The following is a 14,493-nucleotide window of genomic DNA, read 5'->3' as shown; positions in this document are numbered from 1 at the left end:
CTTATCTTTTTCCTGCACTTCTACTCTGTGTAAACCCTAAAGGCCCACACCACTTTCACTCATTAAGGTCGTGAATCTTCACCACTTTATTTCATGGCTTGATTATGTTAAACATGCAAAACAATTTGGTTTCTCTCACCCTAACACTTGCGCTTTAAATCTTGCCGGTGTTAGTTACCCTATTGAACTCTCTCACTAGACTAAGATTTTCCACTTTTAAACCTAAAAATAAAACTGAAACTGAGCAACCTACCCTAATTCTATTACCTCGTAACTTTCAGTTTGTGTAAAATAAAGCATTCACTAACTATTTATGTCCATTATTTCTCTCTCTTCCGAAAATAAGCCATGCACTGCTTCACTTTAAAAAAAATATCTTTCTCTTTCATCATTTTAAGCAAGATTCATTATTAAAAAAATTTCAAAGCAAACCCTAAACCCCGACTCTCTGCACCTTCCCTCCAAAAAATGTTCTCCTCCTCCTTCAATTCTAGTAAGGTGCAGAAGCTCTTTTGATTCCATCTCTAGCTACTCCATCTCTCGCCCTCTCCTCCCTCCCTTTCTCACTGCACCTCTCTGTGTCTCCTTCACCATCTGAGTGATCTCTTCTCTCGCGAGCAAGGGCAACTGTGTGCAGGAAAAAAAATAAGAGAAGATTAATGTACTAATAAACATGAAATGATAAGCGTGTGCAGCCAGTTAAAAAAATAGTTTCGCAGAGTGAAACCGCACTTAGAAGTGCGGCATCCTTAAACCACAGTTCGAAGTGTGGTTGGGGTGAGTCGAAAATCGAATTTCGGCCTCTGTAACCAGCGTTCCAACTGCGTCACGAATAACAGTATCTCCAACTGTGATTTACGTATTTACTTCAAACAATAATACACTAACCTGAAAGGTTTCGTTGCATTTTTTCTCAGTACCACCAGCTTTCTTCCTCCTCTACTACTATCCACAGGCATAACCACTATAACTCTAAATCTAGAAAACAATACAATAGTAAAGAAGTAAAAAATGAGAGTGAAAAAAATAACAACAGAAGGGGGTGCATGAAGGACAAGACATGATATTTAAGGTTTAAAGCATTTAGGGTTGTTGAGGTTAAAAGGGTTGCTAGTGGTTAAGAAATCATTAATTTTCGTTTTACTTTTAATAAATGAAGGATAAATGTGTAAAATGAGAGGTGGAAGAAATAATTGAGGTGAGGTGAACTGTCGGGAGAATCACTCTTACACCTAACCTTTCCCACATCCACTTTGCCATTTATTTTCTCTCTTTCCACTGAGTGGGTCCCACACGAAAAATTTAGAAAAAGAATGGCCAAACAGGAAAACTCACAAGTTGATGTCCCGACATTTAAGCCTCACACCATAACATCACCACTAAACCAACTTACTTTGAGTGAAATATAAATACAAACAACCATATATAATTCTTATTTCATGGATCATAAAGACAAAATAATATAATTATAATTAATTTTTATTTACCAATTTAATACTTTTATCACACAAATACACTACCGAATTAATTTATCTTAGAATAATAAATAAATAGATAAATAAAAATATATTTTATTTTTATTTTCTACGGATATTACACAATAATATATATAATGTCATTAAGTTTAAAAGTTTGTTCTTAAAAAGAATTTTAAAACAAAAAAGAAACATATATTTCTTTTCTTTAAAATATTTTTTCACCAACAAATAAATAATAAATCAATGATTAAAACATATATAGGATACAATATTTTTACATGAGAATAAATTGAAAAATAATTTAAATGTGAATAAAAATAACAATTAAATGCCTAGCTACCATACACAACCTTTTCAACATTCTCATTAATTGTATGTTTGCATTGAGGAGGCATTATAATTCAATGTTCCACCGTGCATTTTATAGCTTTCTATTTCAGTTTCATTCACTAAAAAATATTTTGAGAACAATCTTTTAATTAGAGATTAATTTAGAGAACAATACTTTCATAATTAAAACTTTAATTACTAATTGCAGTGATTATTTTAAATATCAATTCATGATAAAAAAATTATTTTAATTTCTAATTTAGAAATTAATTATAATTTTTGGAAAATTATTTTAGTTATTAATAATTTTCAGTTTATAAATTAATATTTAAATTGGTCATCATAAAATTAATCATTATTCAACAATTTTTTTATCAATCTTTTAGAGGACTTTGCATGTTTATGTTTACTTGTCAAGCAAAATTAAAATACATATTTAATTAAATTTTAAGTTATTACAAACAGGAATCTAAACTTTTAAAATGTTTTATTAACAGTCTCTTTTAACAATCGCTGCTATACATAAATTAAAAACAGTATTTTTTTTTATTATAATTATAATCAGGAGTTTAAACTTTTAAAAATCTTTATCAAAATCTAACAAATACTTTATTAAACTACAAGTTCTTGACATTAAATAATAAAACTTACATTCGTGAATTTTTATCATTTTATATCATTATAAATATTTTGTAGAAATGTTAAACTTAAAAATATTACAAATTTAATTGTATGAATTGTTATGATTTAAAAAAACGCATAAATGTTTTTTTTAATGCAATTAAATAACTAAAAGACTTACTCATTTAAATTATTTAATAGCTGTTTCAACTGACTTCCTGAAATTTTAAAATTTGCATATAGTTTTCATTTTTAATTTTGATAATAGTTTAATTATTTTAAATAATAATCTTAGAACTCGATTTATATATCAAATAATTTTAATTTGAATATATAAATTTATTCATGTCATAAGGTCCTTTGCATGTGAAAAGTTTGTGGTTTTATTTTATTTTTATTAAAAAATTATTTTAATTCAACATAAAAAAACTTAAATGTATGGTGAGTTTAGTTTTGATTCAATATAAATTTCGAATTAAACTCAAATGATACTTTATATGTTCAAATTTAACAGTTTGTGTTATCATAAAATTATTAAATATTATCATAAAAATAATAAATATTTTAAATAAAATATTTCAACTAAAAAATATGCCGTGATTTTTTTATAATAATTATTATATTTATATTTTTTAAAATAAAAATTTATTATATATTGAGAAATATGCACATATATAATTACAACACAATTAAACATTAAAATAATATGCAACGATATATGTAAGTTATTATAGTGAATTAATTCTAGATATATATTATTACATTTAAATATAATAAGCAGTTTAAATTTGAATCAAATGTTAAGAACAATATTTTGAAAAATAATTGATTTTTAGTTTTTCAAAGAGTAGTTAACACGTTAAATTAATATGTTCCAAAAACATATTTGAATAAGAGGTGACATGAATGGATCCTACTGGGATCTTTTAGAGAAGTAAACAGGTAATATTATTTTGACATTGATTACCTAGTTTTAGAGATATTTTAGTCATTTAAAAAATTTATTTTTTTATTTATAAAGAAAGAAAAATAATGAAAGATAAAATAATAGATATAAAATGCATATAAAATTTTGTTAGGTTTCAAAATAGTCCTACTCAACATGTACAAGTCTTATTTATCAAAATTGGTTAAAAATATTTTTTTTAAAGTTGACCATATATATGCAAATAGACTTTTTAAATTTTTTATTTTAAACATTTTAAGTTAAACATTTTTTAACATTTTTTAAATCTTGCAATGGAGATTAGTTATCAAACACAGAGTTTACATATAATTTACACAAGAAATTCTTAAATTAGCGATGACTAATTATTTTATCATTAATCAAATAGAATTTATTATGAATATTTATCGGATTCATTATTTACATATTTTAATCATTGGTAATTATTAATAATGTTTTCTATTATAAAGATAATGTATTGACAATTTTTATTGTTGGTAATTTTAATTTAAAAATAAATTGTATATAGTTTTTTTTAGTTGTGATTTATAATATTGTAAACACGTATTCATATATATATATATATATATATATATATATATATATATATATATATATATATATATATATATATATATATATATATACACCACCAAAATTGCTTACTTATTATTACATGACACTACTTATTTAGATTTTCTCTCACAGTAAAATTGCCTATATAATTTAACTAAAAACATTGCATGTGGTTTAGCAAAAATGTTGTGATCTTCAAAACAAAATTAAAATACAATATTTCTCTATGATAGTGATAATTTGTTTTCATGTTATAATAAGAATAGTGATGATTGTGAAGGATTATTAATATATTAATTTAACGAAAGCATTCCTACATAAAATTCTTGTCGAGTGGAAAATAAAAATAAATTTTTATATTCATTTAATATTATTTTTTCTTATTTTTTATTTTATTTTAAAAGAAAATATAAAAATTAAATTTTTGTAATTATTGTGAAATGAACATAAAAATATGTGATTGTACTATAAAATATAAAATAGGTATAACATTTATAGATTTATGATTTTTCATTATAAATAGGGCCTCTGGAGTCCACTTGAGATGTAAGAAGAGAGAAGTTGTATATAACAGTAATGGAGAAGAAAAGCATGGCGACTATGGTGCACTGTTTGGTCTTAGCATATCCAGCTCAAGGGCACGTTAACCCCATGCATGACTTCTCCAAGCTCTTGCAGCAACAAGGTGTGAAAGTGACCTTAGTCACCGCCTTTTCCTTCTTCAAAAAGTTGCAGAACGTAGCCACTTGTATTTCACTTGAAACCATTTCTGATGGGTTTGACAATGGAGGGTTGGATGAAGCAGGTGGCTTCAAAGCCTATTTTGAACGTTTCTGGCAAGTGGGGCCAAAGAGTCTGGCCGAGCTTCTTGAGAAACTTCACAGATCAGGTGACCCTGTTCACTGTGTTATTTATGATTCACTCTTCCCTTGGTCTCTGGAGGTTGCAAAGAGATTTCAGATTGCAGGGGCTTCTTTTCTCACTCAAAACATGTTTGTTAACAGTATATACGCCCATGTCCAGCATGGGAAGCTGCAACTTCCCATCACACACGATCAGATTTCTCTTCCTTTCTTGCCCAAACTTCAACATCACGACATGCCCTCCTTCTTCTTCCCTACAGATGACACTTATCCAACTTTGCTTAATGTCTTAGTTGCTCAGTTTTCCAACATCCACCAAGCTGATTGGATTCTCTGCAATTCATTCTACCACATGGAAAAACAGGTAACTGTCTCTGTCTCTGCATCATGCATCTCTCTCTCTATATTCTTACGTGTAAACTCTTTTTAATAAATACTACGATATTATTGCAGCATTAATAACTTTAATGCATGCATTTAACCATGCGGCTCTACCTTCATTCATTTAAAAACAGCAGAAAACAAAATACAAAAAAACAGACCACAGAATCTTCTTCATCATTCAACTCTTCCAACAACCTATTTTTCATCATTTAATTTTCTTCAACAACTCATTTTTCATCATTCAATTAACCTGTATAAACATTTAAAAAAAATATCAATTGATAAAAAGTAATTACATCAATTTTGATATGAATTTTATATACTAAAAACTATTAATAAATAAACTAGTTTCTATTCATTATTCACCTTAAAATTATTTTTAGTCATCACGAAACAGAAAACCAACCCATATTATCCCTCTTCCACTACGACCCAACACATTGAACATTACAGAGGAGCCACAGAGCAATTATAAACAGGGAGCAAGATAGGGAGAAGAGGGAGTCGCGGTGGTCGCAACGTCGGCGAATGGCGGTGGCATCCCGAGCTGAAGGCGTTGGGGGAAGTAGAAACCCTTGTTCGTTGGCGAAGGGAGATGAGTGGCGCAGCTGTTGTGCTGGTGACCACGCGTGGAGAGAACCCTAGCGTTGGTCTCGTGCATGATTGTGTCGCCAGCGCTGGTTGCAAGCGTGATGGCGACGGCGTGGAGTTTGCCGGAGTGCTGGTGCTGGTCCTGGATGAGTCAAGTTGACTCAAGCGGAAAATTCAGTCGAGTTAGCTTGCACTGAAAACACAGTCGAATCGACTCAAACTGAAATTTGAATGATTTAGTTCAGGCTAAAAATGAAAACGGTTCCGTAATCTGTTTCTTTGTTTTGATATGTAGGTCATTGATTCGACGAAGAAGATTTGGTCCAATCTCAGGACCATTGGGCCATGCATAACATCCATGTTATTAAAGAAGGCACTTGGAGACGATGAAGATGAGGATGGTGCCACACGATTTAACAACGAAGAATGCATGAAATGGTTAAACGGTAAACCAAAAGAATCTGTTGTTTATGTTTGTTTTGGGTCTATGGCAGTACTGGAGGAAGAGCAAATAAAGGAAATAGCTTATGGTTTGAGGGACAGTGAAAGTTACTTTGTGTGGACGATGAGGGCCTCGGTAGAAAATAAGCTGCCAAAAGATTTTGAAAAGAGGTCAGAGAAGGGTTTAGTTGTAGGGTGGTGCTCCCAGGTAAAGGTGCTAAGTCATGAGGCTATAGGGTGTTTTGTGACGCATTGTGGTTGGAACTCGACGTTAGAAGCCTTGAGTTTAGGAGTTCCAATGGTGGCAGTGCCATGTTGGTCTGAACAGTTCTCAAATGCTAAGCTAATTGAAGACGTGTGGAAGATTGGAATCAGAGCTAAAGCTGATGAGAAACAGATTGTGAGAAGAGAAGTGCTGAAACATTGCATACTGGAAATACTGAAGAGTGAGAGAGGCAAAGAGGTGAAAAGCAATGTCATGGAATTGAAGGCTTTGGCTGAACATGCTGTCAGTGAGGAAGGAACGTCTCATAAAAACACTCTTGAATTTCTTAATAGCTTAGCTGCTTCAGCTCAGAAGCACCCTGCAGGAGCTATTATTGACACCTTCAAAATTAAATAAAATAGTTCTATTAATTTCTGTTTGTACGAGGTAATTCTATAAGAAATTGAAATGTTGGTTTGTAATTTCTTTTGTTTCGACAGTGTAATTGAAGTATTTTATATTTTAATTTCATTATTTAGATAAAATAACTAAATTCCTTTTTTAAGATAAACTTTGCAATCAAATATTATCCAAATTTTAACGTTTAAATGATATTTTATGTTTTTTTTTTCAATGTAAGAGAAAATAACTAGTTTTAAATTTTAATTTTCTCTTATATTGAATGAATTACAAATTTTATTATTTAGTTATTTAAAATAATTTCTGAAAATTCTTAAATTTTAATTTTGTTTTCAAACAACTCATTTAACACCAAGATTAATAAACTGATTTTCTTAGTATTTTAGGTTGATGACACTATGAAGTCTCTTGTGTAGCTTGAGGGAGAGAATGTTGAGGAGTCCTTATAATATTGAATCTCTTCCATAAATATTTTCAAAAGACCATAATAGTAGATGAATACCTAACCTTAAATTTAAAGTTATGCTTTTGAATTAAAATATAAAATAAGGACGTATGTTCACTGTTGACTATGGAAATTTCAAATACCTGTACAACTTCAAGTATTAAATCAGATTAAATTTAGAAATAAAATTATGAACTATAATAAAAAAAAGTTAAATATTCAATATATATATACACACACACACCATATTACCTATGAACAACTCTATAAAACCGTCAGATAATTTTTAAAAAAGTCTCATAAATTGTTTGAACTAATTGTAAATTTCTTACTCATCGTTGGGTTGGATTTTTCATGAGCATACGCATTATTTGAAATGATCCTACAATTATAAAGGTCTTCTTACACCTATTATAAATGTCTTCTTGATGAGAAATTATGAAATAAATTGATAATCATACCATATTAATAACGACTCTTCCATGTTGCCAAATCAGATACATGGTGTATTAATGATTGTTTGGTCAACTACGGATCACACGATCAATCGTTAATCAAATGTTTGAATGAATTATTATTACCGATTGGACTATCACCAAGATCAGACAGTCATGAAGCCTTATTAATCGGTCAAATGTTAGAGTAATTCGTTTTAATGTTGAACAACTTAAGGTAAGTGTGATTACTACCAGTTGGATTGTAATTAGATCGTTACTAATCAAAGTCTCACTTCGAAATTTATATATATAGGTTTGAGATAAAAAAAAGGTAGATAATTACATTACCATTAATATCTGAATGATCAAAATATCTGAATGATCAAACGTTGAACTGATTTTGGTTTTAGAGTATAAATAAACAGTTACAGGAAACTTGGAATGAAAAACAACATTTAAACCCTCTGAACTACTTTCTAAATATTGGACATTAACCTTGAACATATTCCTCAAAACACATACATTACACCTTCATTATCCATCAATATTAGAGAATATTATTCAACTTTTAATTGTTTATTTATTAGTTTCCTAAAAAATTTAGAATGATATCTTGATATAAAAGTTTTTATATTGATATATGTTATCAATATATTTTCAAGATTATTTAATCTATTGAAACATTGTATGAATAATTTGAATACATTGAAACATATTGTTGGACATTAACCTTAACCCTATTCGTGAAAACACATGCATTACGCCTTCATTATCCATCAATTTGCAGACTGAGATAATATTATGCAACTTTTAATTGTTTATTTATTAGTATTGATAAATTTTAATATATTTTTAAAATCATGACGCAAGTAGTTGATATATATGGATGAGTTTTCAATATTAATTTAAATCTTCATTCGTGATGGAGTCATTTTGATTTCTTTCCAATATATATATTGGCAAAATTCCTAATCCAATGAATGAATCTTATTCTTTATTTATTTATTTTAATTTAAGCTTATACGAATGGATGTGAATTATGTCAAGACAATTTGTTTAGATACATTCATAATGGTACATTCACGAAAAACAAATCCTTCTTATTTCCATTATATGATATTAAATTAATAAATGTCATCAAATTCGTTACAATAAAGGTGACTTTCCGTTGAATTGAAGAGTTTTCATGTTTTTTAAATTAGTGACTAAATCTCCCCACGAAAGTAGTCAGATCTTGGTGAAAAATTCTCATACAATTTTATATGTATTAGTGTGTCTCTTTCGTCAAATTACAGTTACGTGAACCAATGTATTTCTTTTATAAAATTAAATATGTTCTTAATTTTTTAATGGAGAAGCAAAATTATAATTTTTCTATTTGAAATTTTAATATATTATGGTTTAAATTTTAAAAATAAATAAATATAAATTGTATTAACTTAAATATATTAAACTTTTTTATAAAAAAGTTTTTCTGTAGTGAAATGTGAATTATAAAAAATAAATAAATAAAAATTGTATTAACTTAAATATAAATTTTTCTTTAGTGAAATGTGAATTATAAAAAATTCTTAAAAATGCTGTTGTTGCCTGGACAAAAAGAGTGGAGGAGGTTATCTGGACAACAAAATAAACGAACTAATTAACAATGGGGAACAGATTTTGCATTTCAAAAATCCAACATCATATCATCTAATTATCCCTGCACTCCCTTTACAGATGAAGCCGTAAACTGTTGCAAACTTAGCTGTGCAAATGGACGTAATGCTTATCAAATACTGTTGTCAAAAACGAGTTTTAATCCATGAATCTATTTCATCCATCATAGTTTTAGTTGATTGAGTTTGAAAAAATTAAGATTTTGGCATTTTATGGAATACACATATTTGTGGAGTATAGTTTAATCACAGATCGTGGTTACCGTACGTGAAACTATTTTAATTATTTATTATTTTGTATTTTATTATTATTAGTTAATATTATTTTTTATTATATTATAAATGAAGATAAAAAAAATACAAATTGTTGTTAATTTATCTATTTAAAATTTTAATGTTATAAATAGATAAAGACTCAATAGTTATCAATATTATATAATAATTTGTTTTTTTTTTATTTTGGATTGTATTTAGAATTTAAAATATTTTGAATTGTATTGTATTTTTTTAATTATATTGTATATTTTTATTTTGGATTATATTATATATTTTTATTTTGAATTATATTTAAAATTTAATATTATTTTAAATTGAATTTTATTTATATTTCAATTAGGAAAAAATTATTTTTTTTTAAATTAAAAAATTATAATTAAGTAAGTTAATAAATTAACCCATTTGATCACTAAATTATATAAACTAAATCAGATTCAAATTTTTTAATAAAGCAGACTAAATTTATTTACTAAATATCAATATCAATCCTTAGTAAATCAAGTCTAGTAAATCAGGTTAAATCGAATGACGTATTTTTACGATACTAATATCAAAGGACCATCGTTATCATCAGTGTACATGTTTTTCAATGATTTCTAAAGCACCATCTATAGCAATTAAAAAACTGATTTCATTACTATCATTAAAATAGATGATGATGATGATCATATTTTATTATTTGTCTTATTTTAACACTAACATGTTATTTTATATTAATTAAAATATTATTTTATTTTAATTTTTCTTTTTTTATTGATGAAAAAATAATTAAATTAACTAATTAAGATAATAATCACGTCATTTCACTGGTAATAACAATAATTAAACAGTAAAAAGTCAATTTATATAAAAAATTAATATTCAATAAAATAATAAAAATTTAATTAAAAATATTATTATTTATAAGATAATTGAAATTAATTAAGCTTAAATTTTGCTATAAAATATACTTACATATCCATTATTATTATTAAATTAGAGAAGAAATATCGTGGAACCTGAAAGGTGATCTGGTATACCTTGCGTAAATTGGGTGGACCTCTTCCTTTCAAATTTATGGCACACATTGCACCATTCACCAGCTCTACTATTACATTTCTTAATAAATATTTTCTTAATGAATCAAATAATTTATATATATTAACATTTCATACATGTCTGATTAAAAAAAATTCATCTAGTCACAACTGATTTTGTTTCAGTGTTGTCTGTTTAACGTGAAATTATTTTTATTTTTTATGTTATTTATACTTTTATTTTATTATAAGCTACCACATATAATAATTATGTTAATCAATAATGACCTTAAAATTTATATTTAAACACTAATTTTTATTGTCAAATATTTGTAATTAGTTTATGAATTACTGATTTAGACGTTGAATTCATTAAATCAGAAAATAATGTTTCTTAACACATTATTATTGTTTCCGAAACAACAACTACCAAAAACACTGTAAACAACAGAGGAAAGTAGAAGAACGGATTCATTCTTGTTCAAAGGGAAGTAAAAACATCAAAAGACTACAAAAGTACAATGGATTTGAATTCTTCTCCGTCCAACAACACAATTGCTGTGAATGGAACAATCCCGGTTGCTTCCACCTTCGCCAGCGCCACCGCACCTTTCGAGAATCCTCCGCCGGCGAACGGTTCGGCGGACCGGAAACCTATTGCTCTGTGGCCGGGGATGTACCATTCTCCGGTGACCACGGCTCTGTGGGAGGCGCGGGGCCAGATTTTCGAGAGGCTTCTTGACCCTCCGAGGGACGCTCCTCCCCAGAGTGAATTGCTCACCAGAAACCCCTCGCAGAGCAGGACCAGCATCTTGTACAACTTCTCCTCTGATTTTGTGCTCAGAGAGCAATATAGGGATCCCTGGAATGAGGTCCGAATTGGGAAGTTGCTTGAAGATCTTGACGCCCTGGCTGGAACTATTTCTGTCAAGGTACAGTCTTAAAGTTTCAATTTTTCTTTGTGCTATTGGGATATTAAAGTGGTTCATGGGGTTTTCTTATTTGGGTATTGTTTTTTAGTTATTTTCAGCTGTGTTTTCTGGATTTTTTAGGTTTTATGGAAATATTTTAACTCTCGTGTACACCCTACAAAGCCTTTACACAAGAAGTAGTCAAAATTCATGGTTGAAATAAACTTATATCATCTATAATTGAAATTGAATGATAGTAAAACACAAACTTTAGAGTCACATAGCGTTTTAATTAAATTATTGTAAGAATCGGATATCTGGGTAATGTTTGTAATATGATTTGGTCATTGAGTGTGGTGTACAGTGGTAAAAATGGTGATGATAAGGCATAACTTTCTAAGTTCAAACTAGGTTGAACTTTGATGACTGGCGTTTGTGGTGAATGACTTGTTTATTTTGTGGTAGGTCAAATGTAGTTTGATGCTTGTTTGTGTTCTAGAAGACAGGAAGGTTTCCCATTTATACGCAGTTAGTAGACTTTGGGGCGTTGTCTAGTTTGCTTCTGTAAAATGTAATGAAGATTTCATATGATGTACCTATTTTTTGACTGTGCTGTTTGATGTTTGATTGTGGAATAGCACTGTTCTGATGAAGCTAGCACAACAAGGCCACTTATAGTTGTCACTGCTTCTGTCGACAAGATTGTACTAAAGAAACCAATTAGTGTTAACGTTGATCTCAAAATAGTTGGTTCTGTTATATGGGTTGGGCACTCCTCAATAGAAATTCAACTGGAGGTTACTCAGTCCAATGAAGGTACATATCTCTGGGATCATGCGGCTATGAAAATAAAGTAATTGATGGTTAATTCATAACAGTGTACACCATGTTGCATAGACCTTAAGTTTCTCTTCGTATCTTCCACATAAGAATTATACAAACCTTCATGATAGAATCGCATTTTCATTCTTTTGAACTTCCTCCAATACTAGTTATTTTCTTTTATATTTCAACTAAACTTGCTCCAGAACTTATGCATCGTCATAATATGTGCAGATGGCAATGATTCAGACTCCGTAGCACTAACAGCCAACTTCATATTTGTTGCTCGAGACTCTAAAACTGGGAAAGCTGCTCCAGTGAATCGACTTTTGCCAGAAACAGCTCATGAAAAAGTTCTTTTTGAACAAGCTGAAGCAAGAAGTAATCTGAGAAAAAGGAAAAGAGGAGGAGAAAAGAAAGAGTTTGAGAATGGGGAGAAAAATAGACTTAAAGCCCTTTTGGCTGAAGGAAGAATCTTTTGTGACATGCCAGCTTTGGCTGACAGGGACAGTATTCTTCTAAAGGATACCAGTCTTGAGAATGCTCTAATATGCCAGCCACAGCAAAGGAACATCCATGGTCGAATATTTGGAGGTTTCTTGATGCATCGTGCATTTGAATTGGCTTTCTCAACAGCATATGCCTTTGCTGGATTAGTTCCTTACTTTCTAGAAGTTGACCATGTTGATTTCTTAAGACCTGTGAGTATTTCATCCATCCTTTTACAAATTTCAAAATTTGACTGTTAATATGATTCTGTTTTTTATACACAGTTGGCACAATCTTTGATATTTCTATAACAAATTTGAATCAACTACAGTTACTTACAGAAAAATTGTTACAAGAGTTTCAAATTGTTTGAATTAACATCCAAAATCTAGATTCTAGAGGAATTATGTTTTGAGTTTGTGGAAGTGAGTGATGGGAAGGGAAGTATTACAGTTTTACAACAGTGTTTTTCGGGGTGAAATAGAACCTTTAATTTGTGATATTTTGAGTAGTTCTATTATAGGACCTTACATCTGCTATACTATTTTGCATGCATTCTACTCTTTGTGATAAAAGGAACCCTTGAACAGGTTGATGTAGGGGACTTTTTGCGTCTCAAATCTTGTGTTCTGTACACGGAGGTACATGATCCAGATCAGCCACTTATCAATGTTGAAGTTGTTGCTCATGTTACACGGCCTGAGTTGCGTTCTAGTGAGGTTAGTCTCGACTAAAAATGCGCTGTATACAATGCACAATCATTATCGCTTGCACTTTTCTTTCTTGCAACTTCAAAGCTATCAAAGATTGTAATCAGCATTGTCCGTTCTGTTATTTTTATGTGATTACAGGTATCAAATGCTTTCCATTTCACTTTCACAGTACGTCCAGAAGCAAAGGTCACAAAAAGTGGATTTAAACTTCGAAATGTAGTGCCGGCAACGGAGGAGGAAGCACGCCGTATATTAGAGCGCATAGATGCTGACAACTTGAATGAATTCTTCAGAACATAAGAAGAAAACAAACAATTAGCGAGTAAAGTATTCAAGTTATCCACCCTAGTTATGTGAGCAGAAATTCAAAAGATTATCTTTTATACAATAAGTTTTTCTGTTCCCATCTTAGAGGGCACACTAGTGTGCCTTTTTTATGTCTAGCATCATGACTTGTTAGAAGGAAATTGGTGCTTAGACATACAAGTATATGAATCTGAATTCAATAGGCTTCTGTTGTGCAAGTAGTATAAGGAAAACATAGTTAAGTTAATGAAAGAAATTGTAGAATGAGTTATGTACAATCAATGATGGCTATAATCATTTGTTATGCATATGAAGCAAATTATATTATTACTATTTAGAAGTCTCATTCTATCTTCCGCATAACATAACAGTTATACAAACCATTTTTGTGCTTGTTGCTCTGTTGGAGAGGAATGTCATTGTAATCAGGAAAAGAGTTGCTGTAGCAATCGTTCAATGACTTCCATAGTTGAGGTTTATTTTTTCTTTGTTGTGTTTCTCTGTTTTCCAAACTGTGTTGGGGCTGATTGATTTTTTATTCTTTGTTTATTAGATAGTGTTTTCA

At 29.6% G+C, this 14,493-nt stretch overlaps 1 protein-coding gene and 1 pseudogene across 2 annotated transcripts; both read left to right on the top strand.

Moving 5' to 3' along the window:
• Positions 1-4,485: 4,485 nt before the first annotated feature.
• LOC124819666 (UDP-glycosyltransferase 74G1-like) lies at positions 4,486-6,928 on the top strand (annotated as a pseudogene). The gene is made up of 2 exons (XR_015785517.1): positions 4,486-5,178; positions 6,085-6,928. The product of XR_015785517.1 is annotated as a UDP-glycosyltransferase 74G1-like (transcript).
• A 4,173-nt stretch (positions 6,929-11,101) lies between these two features.
• On the top strand, positions 11,102-14,261 carry LOC124846750 (Thioesterase/thiol ester dehydrase-isomerase superfamily protein). The gene is made up of 5 exons (XM_047324087.2): positions 11,102-11,619; positions 12,237-12,414; positions 12,655-13,121; positions 13,500-13,628; positions 13,761-14,261. The coding sequence occupies exons 1-5, from the start codon at positions 11,209-11,211 to the stop codon at positions 13,920-13,922; spliced, it is 1,347 nt and encodes a 448-aa protein (XP_047180043.2). The 5' UTR covers positions 11,102-11,208; the 3' UTR covers positions 13,923-14,261.
• The last annotated feature ends 232 nt before the right edge of the window (positions 14,262-14,493 follow it).

This window comes from Vigna umbellata, chromosome 4 (assembly GCF_029865625.1).
Source record: "Vigna umbellata cultivar VRB3 chromosome 4, Vumbellata_1.0, whole genome shotgun sequence".
NCBI lineage: Eukaryota > Viridiplantae > Streptophyta > Magnoliopsida > Fabales > Fabaceae > Vigna > Vigna umbellata.
This window is presented reverse-complemented; position numbering and strand designations above follow the sequence as displayed.